This window comes from Lissotriton vulgaris, chromosome 3_1 (genome assembly GCF_964263255.1).
Source record: "Lissotriton vulgaris chromosome 3_1, aLisVul1.2, whole genome shotgun sequence".
NCBI classification, from domain to species: Eukaryota; Metazoa; Chordata; class Amphibia; order Caudata; family Salamandridae; genus Lissotriton; species Lissotriton vulgaris.
In genome coordinates this window covers 543,039,093-543,053,722 of record NC_141689.1, presented here as the reverse complement: position 1 = coordinate 543,053,722, position 14,630 = coordinate 543,039,093, and the positions used below count along the sequence as shown (strand labels likewise).

General features: G+C 40.8%; 1 protein-coding gene across 2 annotated transcripts in view; it reads left to right on the top strand.

Annotated features, from left to right (window-relative positions):
- Nucleotides 1–14,333, top strand: part of MAP1B (microtubule associated protein 1B) — a 392,043-nt gene extending 377,710 nt beyond the window's left edge. For both annotated transcript variants that reach the window (XM_086960803.1, XM_086960804.1), the window contains 2 exons: nucleotides 93–331; nucleotides 12,841–14,333. In XM_086960803.1, coding sequence (XP_086816929.1) covers nucleotides 93–331; nucleotides 12,841–12,996 — 395 coding nt within the window. In that variant the 3' untranslated portion in view covers nucleotides 12,997–14,333. The remainder of the gene's footprint in view (nucleotides 1–92; nucleotides 332–12,840) is intronic.
- Nucleotides 14,334–14,630: the final 297 nt, after the last annotated feature.

Genomic DNA, 14,630 nt, shown 5'->3' with positions numbered 1-14,630 from the left:
GCTAAGCGCATTTGCAAGCATCTAACTGTATATTTTATGGTAATGCCTTCTTTATGAAAACGAACATGGATTGGTTGTTGTTTATATTTCAGGAACCGGAAGTAGTAAATCGGCAAAAGTAGCAGCTGTGCCTCCTGGACCTCCTGTGTATCTGGACCTTGTTTATATTCCGAATCACAGTAGTGACAAAACTGTTGATGTTGAGTTTTTCAAGAGGGTGAGGTCGTCCTATTATGTGGTGAGCGGTAATGACGCAGCAGCAAATGAGCCCAACAGAGTCGTGCTGGATGCTCTTTTAGAAGGCAAAGCCCAATGGGGGAGCAATATGCAGGTACGTACTTCCGGTTATGAATAATGCTGTTCCGATTAAAGGGGAAAAAAAACCCTCAAAACTCTGGTATATAGAGAGAACGTTCACAAAATGATTAAATGGTAAACAAGAAATATAATACTGAGAAACATTTATTTCGTACAGGAGAATGAAATAATATCACACCTGTGATCAATACTTCACAAATGCATTTGTGCAGCCATAACCGGCTCACCCCCGGTCAAGGGTTTGTTGCACATTTGGGCCGCTAAGCGCTGCTTCGTTCCATGATTCCAGAAACCAGAGTGGGCATAAAGCTTTCCTAAATCAGTGTACGACTAGAAATCATAGTACTGGATTGGTTTCATCTGTATGAACAGTTTGTTAAAAAGCTCCATTACCACGACAAGTGTTCTGGAAGGTGGACATCCCTTGTTGAGATCCCCAGCATCTTAAAACCAGGAGATAAAGGATCCAAATTGATGGACATTTCACATCAATCAATAGTTTGTGGATAAAATATGTAAGAAAGATTACATACTAACGGATCTGTAATGTAAGGAGACAGTAAAAAATTTTTAAATTGTCATCTACTATTAACCATGACATGATAATTTTAAATTGTCATCTACTATTACCACAGTCAGCAGCCCCGGCACAGGTCCGACTTGAATTTGGCCTAATCAAGCGGGACATTGGGAGAAAACATGCGATAATTAAAACTTGGTATAAACTATGGCAAAATAGATCCAATCTGCTAAATGATGCCCTGTGGCAAGCCCAGGAGGATCCAAATTCAAGTTACGGTAAATACTTAAAAAAGGCATTAGATGATACGAAGATGAAGGAGTTGTGGTCTAAGAACCCGTCATTTCAAATCTTCCGTGGCTTAGCAAATAAGTCATCAAAATGCAATATTTATTGGCAGACAAAGCCACCTTAGCAAAAAGATCGCATGGATGGATGGTTCTCCAATCATATACTACACTTCGACCGGCGGAATACCTCGGCGCAACATACTCGCCGCACTTAAAACTCAAATTAATGGCATCTAGATTTGGAGTATTGCCAAGCAGAGTGGAACAACCATTATGGAAATATAGTGGCACCAAATCTTGTGGTTTATGTGGGGAAGCCTGGCAAGACATCATCCATCTAATATGCGTTTGTCCTAATTTAAAAATGCAACGTATGCGATTACTGAAAAAGGCATTTAATGACAGAGGTATTCGAACATGTAGAGGGGCAATATTTAAAGGACTCGGCACGACTGACCCTCAGCTGGCTTGCAAAGTAATGACATTTTTACTGTATTATGAGACAAATTTTAAATTGGCATAAGAGAAAGATATTGCTGTTGTTTACTAAGATAATGTTTAGTTTATAAGTGGGTTCATGCTTTTTAAAAAAAAAAATCATATCATTCTTTTTACTATTTTATATTGACCTTATATTTGTATTATGAAATTGTTATGGTTTTAATTAACTTAAACAAACAATAAAGATATTCATATTAACCATGACACATACTTCCCTAGAGTCCATGTCAGAGTCACCTTTCTCTCAACCTGGGTCAATGGTTATAACCAAAACTTACATCTGATGTAACTCAAAAGAATTCAGCACTCTACCACCATCTAACGTTTGCAGCGATGAAACAATACCCTATAGTTTAACTCGTTGGATAACTTTTTGTAGTTTACTTCCCTTGAAAGGGAAGAGGGGATGCATCGAGGAAAGTGCCACCCAAAAATACTGGGGGGATCAATTTGACAACTTTGTAAAAATGTCATTCCAAACTCTCTCACCAATCCCTGGGGCAGGGAGGCAGAGAGGGCTGTAGCTTGAGATAGAAGCTTTTATTGAGTTGAGTGCATTGATAGGCAGTGCCTCCTACCTCTCTGTAACTAATTGAATTTAGTTAAGATTCACAAGTTAATTCTATATGCCACTGGAATAACGCAGCTGGCCAACCAGAGTGTTGAGACACAGTGATGGCCACTGCCTTGCCAGTGAGTTAATGAAGGAAGACATTACAACTTTTTGACTTGAAAGCAGAGAAACACAACTCATTAAGGAAGAAATTTGGTTGTTATTCCATAATATAGTGCAGATGCCTGCTAATTCTTTTTCATTATAGAAGTAACTGTAATAACAAGGAAACCGTACCCGATAATACTAGCACTGTTACTGTCTAAGTTTGACAACCTGGGTGTTGCACTTCGAGAATGCACACCGCCAGGAATACATAGGAGGCAGGTATATACAGAAACAGGTACTTTATTAAACAAGTCACAAGTAAGGGAACCCCACCAGGAGCTAGGTCACCAGCCACTAAAGTACACTCAACAGAGTCTTTGCTGTGGCTTTAGACCTGCCCAATAGTGCCTTCCAGTGTTGTTCTGATAAATAGGAACGTTCAGAACTGTCTACCAGTTTTGGTTTGTTGTCATCAGGGCCGGACTGGCTACCGGGTGTTTTGGCATGCTGCCGAGCTGGGGGCTGATGTAACTGCGGTGGGGGCTAATTTCGTTGATGGAGACCTGCGTGTGCTTCGAAATAAACAAAGCAAAACGAATTTCGTTCAGCACACACAGGTCCCCATCAACAAAATCAGCATGCAGCTCGGGAGCATGCCAAAACGCCGGGTAGCCAGCCCGGCCTTGATTGTCATAGTTGTGGTTTCTACAGTTTGCAAAAGCATTGACACCTCCTGAAAGGAAACAGGCAATACTTTCTTTGCTAGAATAGTCTCTGAGCAATTTAGTTCAACATCCACAAAGAGTACAGAGAAGATTCTGGCATAGTGATACTTAACTAGAGGAAAGACCATACACCACAGCTCGTTGGATCACAGTTGCTTTCTGGAGATGATCCCTTGTAATGACATTAGTTTCACACATTCTAAGATGATGATATGAAACAACAAACACTGGATGCAAGCTGTCAGTTCTGTTGTTGGACAATAGCATTGCTCAAGTAGGATCACGTGTAGCACCACTGATGATGAGGATAATTATAAAAAAAATATTATTATAATAATAATAATACTTAGTATTTATATAGTGGCAAAAACCATGATTGTGCAGGTTCCAACCTCTGTAGACAACAGGTGTGTTTATTACCTGTTGTAAGGTCCTCAATTTAGCTATCTTGAAAGGATGAAAGTCTGAATCTGCCTTACGATAAGACAAGTGCTGATAGAATGTAATGAATAGGTACTTGTGGAAGTTGCCACAAATGATGATGGCCCCAAAGTAATGTCGGACCTTTCTGTTGGAATCTGAGCTATAGAAATAGGTTTCCTAGCCCTGTGAGCTAAGCCTCTTCCCAGTGGTTCTACTTTCTCTTTCCCCTGCCCTGAGGAAGAGGTGCTTTCCGCTGACTGAAATGTCATTGATTCCATGGCTTGATGTATACCGAATGTAGCACAACCTGTACAACTGGCTATATATATTTGTTTTCACTGGAAAAACAAATGCTAAGGTAACGTTATAGCTAGGTGAAATGTTCAGTAACAATGTCACTTTTTAATCTCAAAATCCACAATAATTTACCAGTTATAGATATCTCAAGTAACTCTAACTAGTGCCCTTATATAACTATAACCTGCGCCCTCGCCATGCACATTTTTCTCATCAATAATTTCATTGCAAATGTTGCACTAATATTATCAATGATGTGATAGAAGATGTTATGACTGATGTAATGCATGGGGTAATTAGCAGTGCATGGCGAGGGCACAAGTTAAAGTTACCTTAGGGCACGAGTTAAAGTTACTTGAGATAACTATAACTGTATCTGATGGATTTCTTTGCTTTTTAAGTTTAAAATGTTACTTTTAACCCGAGGAAAACGTTGTGCTGATAGGAGAACATTTTAATGTACAGTGTAATGTGTTTACTTCTAAATTGCATAATTGATATTATTTTTGTGGAACACAGCCCCTTTAAACTAATTCCGTGTTGATAAAATGATCCAAGTTCTTAATTCCACTGGTATTAACATTCAAATCCCTGACCCAAATTACTAAATATCAGAATTGTGCTTCAAAGGCCCATTTGGGTGCTATCACGACTTAATAGCTGGCCTTGTAATACAATACATTATTTAAAAACTGGTTCAGTGCTGCAAGTACTGCACTTGTGGTGTCAATACCTTTGATTTTCCCTACCCCACTATTTTCTGCCTCTCTCTCCCCTTCAGTCTGTCCACTACTTTCTCCTCTAAGCTTTCATCAGATGCTAAATGTTGCAGAAACCCAGCATGTGAAGAACAGTAACCATTTCCACTCATTTACTCATGTGCCCTCACGAATTCAACACCTATTTTCAATGGCCATCCACCCATATTACAATGCACTAACACAAACACATAAACGTATCCATCAAGTCACTATGCACTTTCACTAATAAAAAGGCAGAAATATTGCTTTTTTTTTCTTTTGCCGATGCTGAACAGCATTGACAAAAATCATTGGCGAAGTCAAAAGGCGAGATGTGGAGGCCTTGCCAATTTTTATTTCTTGTTATCAATCGGTTTTGACTGTTTCAATGTGTTTTACTTGCAAATCACAGGAAGTATAATCATACCTGCCAAACGTGTATGGAGACCTTATTCATCATTTTCCAGCCGGATGAGATTGTCTTTGCATGATATTGTTCAAGTAGACATTAGGTTGGTTTAGACAGTAGAGACACCTGGGCATACTGCTGCTGGGCCCAGTGAACTTTTAATATTGAAATGTTTTCTAATTAGCAATCTTCAACCACAAGGCATGAACACATTTGTATTTAACCATCATAAGTGTTATGTCAACCCAGTGTTCCTGGCAATCCCACCATGCATCAGAAAGTAAAATACCTAGCTTTTTCAGTCCTACAAGGGTCAAAAAAGAACTATCCACAGAAAGAATTCTAGTCTTTGCAAGTGAGGTGTGTGATTTACAAAACCTATGCAGGTGGGCATTTATCTTGGAGAATATCTGACCTATCTGCCTACTGTCCTTCCACCTCCCATGTCTTGATTTCCAATTGGGTTTAGAAGCAGTCGGGGATAAGAATCTGTACATTTTAGAGACCAAATGTAAATGTAAATGTACAGGAATTTATATAGCGCAAATCACCGAGCGGTTTCTAAGCGCTTGCTTAGGGAACCCGTCCTGGTATTCCCCTGTGAGATAACCCCGGCAGGGTAGCCGCAAGGTGAAAGCCAGGCATCCCACAGCGAGGGACCAAATGTCCATGAGAGAAGACCAGCTAAGATGTGTGTGGGATCTGGCTTCATTATATGCTCCAGTCTGGATAAGACTATGTTTAGGTTTAAAAAACTGTAAATATTTAGATTGCTTAAGGGAGAAGTTAGCTTGCAAAATTTGCAAACCTCACAGAACTTTGGAATCCATAAGAGTCCATGATTGGTCTCAGTACAGCTTCCCCTGGGATAAATGTCTAGATGCATGTCGGATACCTTTGCCTTCGGAGTGCTGAGGCATTTATCTATTGTAAGAACTTTCGCTAACCAACTCTACCACCTAGTAGTAACAGTTGCCGGCCATGATAATCATCAATTTGTCCAGCATATAAACACAACAACCATGCAGTCTGCAGTTCCCAGTTGATAAGTAGTTAAGTGCTGTCATGTAAGGCCTAATCAATCACCCAGTTCACTGACATTATAAAATAGTAGAGTTCCTCATTTCTGGCCAGATGTCACCAACGCAAATGAATGCATTTTGTTGTGGATCACTCGATGGAAGCTGTCACTGTCAGTTATTAAAAGTAGACTTGGTTTACTTAGAGTTATTTCCACTAATTAACACTACACCATATACTGTCTAGGTTAGCTCATTGTGTTGAAACTAACTTCGAATCCTGATGTCAGCCTGACTCTGATCATATACACTGTCATTAATCTCAAGTTTAAAAGGGGTCTTATATCAGGTGTAGTGCCACAGGTTCCGTCTGCATGTGATTTTCATTAGAGCATTTAGTGGATATCATCACTGAAACCCCCTTCAAACGTGTATCCTGCATAGTTTAACACATGATACAAATGTTGACAGGGACCTCCAATGCCTGTAGTTGAGGCACTGAACATAACAGTGTTACTATTACTCACTTTAATAGTACATAATTTATGAAATTAGGATTGTGATTCAGGGGGCTGAATACCCTTATAAAGGAACAACCACAATCCTTATCAGGGTGAACCGCAAAAGTCACTAAAATAGCCTGTGCTTAATCCTCTGGTAGCTTGGCACAAAAGCAGTCAGGCTTAACTTAGAAGCAATGCGTTAATTATTTATGCAGCACTTAAATAGCAATAAAGTAAGAACATAACATAAGAAAAATCCTGCAAAAATATAGAAGAATATGGTAAAATTTGATAAATATTTTGAGATCAAAATTACAAAAAAGCAATTGGTAGAACCGGAGATATGAACTTTTTACTTTTAGGTAAGTATAGCGCATAAAAGTACAAAGCACCAGCCATGGCCATCTAGTCGTTCTAGACCGGGGGGAAGTCACAAGTTCAGGCTGACTGCGATACAGCACAGGCCAGATGCAGGGTCTAGGTTAACTTCTTAAAGTCCAGTGCGAAAAGTCAAATTCACTGTGAAAGAGGCCGTGAGGAGATGGTTGCAGCTTTAGCGCTGCAGCAGCAAGACAGGTCTCAAGCAGCAGAGCAGTCCTCTGAGGGTATAAAGCAAGCATCAAACGGCAGGGCAGTCCTCTGAGGTACAAAGCAGGTCTCAAGTAGCACCAGTGGCGTAACGAAACTTGAGGGGGCCCCCATGGAAAAGTACAAGGCGGGCCCCCTGGCCCTGAAACCAGTCGAGAGCTCGCAGCACAGGGGCTGCCGCCCTTACACAGTGTCCCTGAAGTTCAGGCCCCCGCACTATTGGGCTAATTTTTGGACACTGGTACAAAGCAGATCACAGAACTGCATTTGATGTAGATAGCTCGGTGGGTTACTGTTTCTTCACAGAGAACCTTATGTCATAGAAGTTCATGAGTTACAATCCTAATATAGGACAGTGACTTATGAACTGTCATCAAAGAGCTGCAAGTAAACTGCATGGTATAGGTTTGGATGCTATGTTTTTTTTTACCCCAGCGTTTCTTTATCTATTCCTAATGTTGCTAAAAAGGATTTGTTTGGGTAGATATACATTCTTCTAACTAAAACCAACCCCAACCAACGCTTTAAAACACATTAAATGCATGTGGGAGAGGGGCTCTGGGGAGATGATGGGCACTGTTGGGGGGGTGGGAGTGAGGAATCCATGGAGAAGGAGGTCATGTGGGGGGAGGGGGGCACCAAAAAAAGATTGGCCGACTGGTTGCCCCAGGGCTATAGCCGAACCTGGGCATCAGCTTGTGTGAGATCAGATCTGTGCTGATATATATGAAGAAAATACACATTCGAGGCTGTGAACTTTGAGAGGTGTGAATAAAGCAGCAGGGTTAGCAACTGCCAATCAGAAATGCTAAAGCCAAACTAGAGCTGTGTAGCTCTGAGCCACGTGAGTCCTGGCACCTAGACCTGGGGGAAGCCGGGGCAGGCACGAGACAGAAAAGCAGGAGAAAAGGGGGCTACAGGGGAGAGAAAGAAAGGGCTGCACGAGGCAGGGAGTAATGTAAGAAAGATGGGTGAAGACAAGAGACTGGGGACGCGGGGACGTAGGGATGAGGGAAAAATGCGGGAATTATATAGGAATGTGCGAAACATGAAGGAATGGAAGAAAGGTCCGGATTGCAGGAAGGGGCATGGAATGGATGAGAGAAGGCCAGATATTGAAGGGAAACAGAAATACATTTAAAAACAACTGCGGGAATCAGGCGAGAACTGCAGCAGAGAGTTGTACATAGAAAAGCGATGGAGTTGCTGAAAAGTCAGAGAAAAGCCCGGGGGAAAAAGGTATAAAGGGAAGGGGGAAGAAACACGATGGAGGGGAGTACATGAGATGAAAGGAAGAAAATAGAAAAGAGCACCGAATAGCAAATGGAATGTCCGAGAAGGGGAACATTTAGTAAGGTAGATTGAATACATGAGAGTGTGCAAAGTTTATAACAAAGTTGAAGAAAAGCCTTCATGAAGAAAAGCTTTGAACTACCTGCCATGGAGACATCAGCACAAATGGCGGCGGCAGCGGCTTCCTGGCTGAAGGTGGGGGTAGGCAAGGCCTGGACTGCAGCTTCAGTGGCAGGCTCGCGCGGGAGGCAGAAGACCTGGCACGCTTAGCCAGGGGCTGGCAATAATTAAATTAAGGCCGCACTGCCCCTCTCAGCCGCCTCACACGCACTTTCAATTGCGCAAAGTGGTGTGCGCATGAGTATGATCAGCTCCACCCTAAGGGTGAGAGCTCCCAAACGCGGCCGTACACCATTTAGTTTATGTTGAGGCCGCATTTGCAACTACGGCGAGAGTAATGTAAGTTACGTAACTCACATCCCAAACGGATGTGTGTAGTGCTAATGGTTGCAGCCTATGTGGCCGCAGAGGGGCTCCTAGAGCACGGGGGCCCCCCGCACCATGGGGGCTGCGGGGGCCTGCGTTACGCCCCTGAGCAGTAGTTCTCTAAAGTACAGTGCAGGGCAGCCCTTCTGGGGGTCTTCCGCAGGTCCAGGAGTAAACTAAATTGTTGGTCTGAGGGTCCAAAATGTATTTCTGGTGCGAGCCTTTGAAGTGAGAAAAACCTCTAGATGTCTCCTCAAATTTGCTTATGGAATTTCCTTCCTCCCTGCCCAGGCTTCAAGAGGTCTAGGGTGACAAAGGACTAGCGTCAAGGTTTTTTTTGAGTGTGCTGAGGCAGCCCCTTTAAAATGTAATCTTGGCAGGATGGCCAATCCTGTCAACATCTAGTCCCCCTTTGTCTCACTGTCTGGAAGGCATACACAAAATCCAACTGCCAACTATTCAAAATCATGTGACCCAGGACACAGGCGGAAGGCATCAAATGGTTAGGACAAGAAAATGGCAACTTTCTAAAAGTTTTTTTTTCAGAATTGTGACTTAAAATCGGACATTACCATTAACGAGGATTTTAAATTACAATTCTTTTGATACCAAACTTGACTTTTCGACCTATTTACAATCAAATGTTAGCACTTATTAAATGTACTAAGATAACTCAGTGTTATCCTATGGGAGAGGTAGGCCTGGCAGTAGTGAAAAGCGGATTTGCTAGTTTTTCATTACCAGGACATGTAAAACGTAAGCGTACAGCTCCAACTTTTTAAATATACTGCACCCTGCCCAATGGCCTGTTTAGGGCCTAGTATAGGAGTGACTTACATGTTTTAAAAAAGGCGGTTCAGGCCTCATAAAAGGTTTATTTTACTAGGTCGAATTAGCACTTTAAAAGTGCACAAAGGTTTCAATGGCAGGCCTGAGACTTAAAGGGCAACTTAAATGGGTGGCACAATAAGTACTGCAGGCCCACTAGTAGTATTTAATTTACAGGTCCTGGGTACAAGTAGTCCCACTTTATGAGAGACTTATAAGTAAATTAAATGTGCCAATCAGGTAAAGGAAGGCCAATGTTACCATGTTATAAAGAGTGAGCACAAGCACTTTAGCACTGTTTGGCACTCGTAAAGTGCACAGAGTCCTAAAGCCAGCAAAAACTATTTTCAGCAACAGGCAGTGAGTAGGCAAAAAGCTTGGGGGAAGACCACCTGACGGACTGTCAGCTCTAACATACCTCAAAAGGACTAGGTTAGTGTTGCTGGGGTTCGAACTGGTATCCTGCACAAAAACATCAAGTAGGCCTCTGAGTAAAATTAAGCAAATCTTAATTCAGATATTTTTTTTTGAGTAGTCTCAACTATTTCCAACAGAATTAATTTAACTTCTGTCCTAACTATACTCATGTGGTGCTAGCCCTAACCTAAGGTTCTCATTTGTTTGTCTTGATTGGATTGCTCAGATGAATTGTAGTGGCAAAAATCACAATACAAAAAACAATGGCTATATAAACATTGGCAAATTATTTCATTTCCATACAACATTTAGAATGTAATACTTCTTCGAAATTTACAAATCAAATGTGCACCAGTTTGAACAATAGAGAGTTTTCAATAAATGAAACTAGATACTTCGTTGGTTCAAAGACTTTAACCTCATGCGCGCTAGCGGAATTCCGCTCGTACGCTGAGATTTTTAAAAGCGCATGTTACGTGACGAGCTGGGCTCGTCATCAGCGTGGAAGGGGTTAAAATCAATTCCAATGATATGACAAGTTGCTGTCATTGATTTCATAAAACAACTTTGCAGTATAGAACATTTACTTCACTAGCTCTGTATCTGGCATAGTATAAGGCATGTATCACCCTTTCCATTGTAATATTTTATTAGAGACAGTAGACTTACATTCATTTACATATTATTAATTCTTCTAGCCTGAGGGCACATATTTGCAATGATCATTTGCTTTTAGAAAAAACATATGTCCTCAGCCTCTGATAAGCGATCAATAGGAGTTCAAACATGCAGGTGTGTTTAAGAGTGTTGGAAGTTTGCACTTTCTGGAGGTTTTGACTTTTTGCTGAAACCTACTTTTGCTGGCTTTAGAACTCTGTGCACTTTCCCTTGTTAAGCAGTGGTAACGTGCTTGCAGTCCTCCTTTCCACATGGTAGAATTGTAATACACCGTATTGGGTTATTTAATTAGCCTGTAAATGAAAAGCTAGCAGTGGACTATAGCTCTCAATGTGCCATTCAGTACAGGGGCACTGTATGTCACCAGGCCGAACATTGTAGCTTGTGCATGCACTATTTAAACTGCAAACTCAATCTGTCAAAATAACCTCTTTTGACAGGCCTAAAACTTTCTTTTATATGTTTGTCACCCTTAAGTAAGCCTTTTTACACATAAGGCAAGATGCATGGTATTTTAAATTGGGACATGTAAAAGTTTCATGTTTAACATGTCCTTTCAGTGACTAGCACTTCAAAGCTATTTTCACTGTAGCAAGGCTGGCTGCACCATAAGAATATACTGGGATGCTATATTAGTACTGTATCTCGGGGATGGACTAGGTAGAAAAATCATTAAACAACTATTTTTAAAAGTTATAAAAAAAATCCAACTCAATGGTGAAGTCGGATAGTTTCTAAATATTACGGAAAAGAAACTTGTAGAAAGTTACCTTTACCCTGTCTGAAGTCCATGGAAGCCAGCCAGCAGTTACCATTTGAATAAGCATGAATAAGTTGTGAACTTGCTCCCAGAAGCCACAATAGGCTGATCTGAATGGGCAGAGATTACCATTCCGAACGTGATAGAATATGCATGGTGGGCCTGTAAGGAATCTTTCTGACACGAAAGTTTAAAATCCTGCTTTATTGTCACCTCCTGCTTGACAGCTCTGCTGGGGTTTTCATATGAAACTTGGGGTGTACTTCAAAGAGGCCTCCCCTGTTACAGGCAAATGTTAGCTGAAACCTGGGCAGGGCCCTTCTTTTGTCTACCCAGCCAGACAGGCCCCAAGCACAGTGTACATCTTTTTGACATTACTGTGTGAAAGCCTGTTTGACAGGTCTGTTGGGTTTACATACAACATTTTGGGCACACTTAAAAGGAGGGAAACAGGATGTCACAACAGTTTGTAAGTATCTACTCTCTGGTTACTGCAAACTCAGCTTTTTGTTCTACCAGACTTCTGTCTCTGAGGTTGCAGGGCCTGCCTCAACTGGATTTTAGTGTTGGATGTGGAAGGGCACTAGGATTACCATACTACACTCCCCTCGCCTACCCCAATCCTCAGAGCCGAAGTTGAATGTGGCCATTTTGAAATCTGGTTGGTGTATCTGACCTGCGGATCCACTGCGGTCAGCGTCAAATTGCACAGAGGTCCTTGTCTACTGCAACCTTTTACTATAATTGGCAATTTGTGCTTCTTGGAGTTATTTTAACCTAAATACTTTATCACATTTTACTCAATTTTCCAAATTATTTTTAAGATTTTAATTGTATTGCATTTAAATTTATTTTTTTGCACTGCATAGGTTAAACATGTCTGCTGTGTGCCACAGCTTCCAGGGGGTTGAGCTCAGGTTTATTTAGTGACTTTAGTGGTTCACCCTGTTACAGAGTGTGATTATTACTTGAGGTGGATACATACCCCCTCAACTAATAATCCAATGTCATACAAAGAGGTTTACGACATTGTCTTCAGGAATACACATAGTCTGATTCTGCAATGGGAGTGAAAGGAAACAGAACACAGCCAGTTTGCTGTGCTCAGCCTCAAACATTGTCATTGATGGTTTAATTTTGGCAAAAGCGTAAAATACATCTGTCATTATCAGTTGTTGATCAAAACGCTTTTTGATTAATTCAATCAATATTCCTTTAAGTTACCAAAGTTTGTGTGAAAGCTTTAATTTCTGATACTATTTTCTTTCCACAGATACATTCGTAAATTTATTTTGTTAATCCCTAAAACTCATTAAAAAATTGAAGTGGATCAATTTGAAATAACTACCTTTGTCAAAGGTCTTTTGTTTTATCTACTTTGCAGGTGACGCTGATTCCGACACATGACTCCGAAGTGATGAGGGAATGGTACCAAGACACTCATGAGAAGCAGCAGGACCTCAACATAATGGTGCTCGCTAGCAGCAGCACCGTTGTTATGCAAGATGAATCATTCCCTGCTTGTAAGATTGAACTGTAAGATGAAACACATCAACTATCCACCCGCCACATTGAACTTTGTTTCCAGAAATCAGCTAGTTTATGAAAACATCCTTTTCTAAATACACAATCAACCTGATTCTACTGCTGGTCATGGACTTATATACCTGCCAAATGCTAAGCCGTCTGATGGTGGCGCAAGTCACTCATGGTTCCTCAGTCTTTGCTCTGCGCTGATGCGCGTAACGTGGAGCCCACTATAGGGTTCACATAGCTGCTGAATTGCAAACGATCAAGGTTCATCAATGCTGAAAATTTGGAAGCCATGCACTAACAAAAACCCCCACGGACCTGAGACTATCTGACTGACAGTATAAGAGCGAGAGAGAGGGTGGGAGGGCAGAAGGAGACTAGAGAGTAGGCATATATTAATTTAACAGCACTAGATATGTAGAAGATGCCACATGTACGTGAAAGCCAATTTTAATTTTGATTGGGTCGAGCTGTTGTGGAAAAGTCTTCATTTTTCGAAGCATGGTTGGTTGAAAATAGGAATTTCTGAAGGGACATTAGCTCTGAAATGGCATTAGACGCCGGCTGCTTAAACTTGAACTATGTTGACTGATGTCACCACCAATACTGATCGTAGGCTGAAGCACGCACGTAGTTGAACCCTTTTTTAGAAACCTCATATTATTCTTTCACCATGCTAAATCAAATGTTTGTCTAAGGCATGCTCCCAATGAAGGATCACAAAACCCAACCTAAATTGTCCAGCCCCTGCATGTGTAAACGCTCTATCACGAGAACCAGTTCATAGAAGCAGAATACCAAAGCAGTTGGGAGTACTTACAGTAGACATTTTGCCTTAGAAAGTCACTTGAATGTACAAAGATTCTTGATGCACTTATTTTTTTAATGTGAGATGGCAAGGGTGCAAACCAACAGTTTAGAAACACGGATGCACCAGTAAGAGACTTGTGTGTGTGTGCATGTGCTTATTTGATTGGTTTATCCATGTCATGCTACAGTATGGGTCATTTAACACTACCGCAGTGCATTTGGTCAGCTGAGAAAAAGCAACAGAGCTCTTCTACAGCAAATGGCAGAATGGTAGGAAATACATTTTAAGAGTTTCTATTTTACCTTTCTTATTTTTTCTTTTTTCATTTTTTTTTCTTTCATTGATATAGGCTGAAAAGTTGTAATATATGAGGGATATTTTTTACGTCTGATTATTATTTTAAAAGGTCATTGTTTATTTGCTGCTGAGCTTTTTATGTATCTTATTTCTGATCTGGCAATTGTTTTTATTTACAAGCGCATAAATGGGTAATCCATTTTTGTGAAATTGGATATAATGTCAAACAGCCAGATTAATTTAAAAAGTACAAAAAATATTCAGCCATTGATTCTGGCAAGAAAAGGGATTGAAGTCTAGGTTGCTGGTCAGAGCCGTAAGATTTTGTACAAGTCATTGTTTTAGAAGGATTTGTTAAGGCAACATTCTTACACCTTGTGGGATTTCTTATATACTTTGTTGCCTAAGGTAGAGAATATAAGAAATGATTTAATTAATGCAATGCATCCTATGAACCTAATCCAGAAGAGAGTCATATATAAGTAGGGTGAGTGTTCTCATTCCTAAAACATGACAGAGATGGGGAAATTATG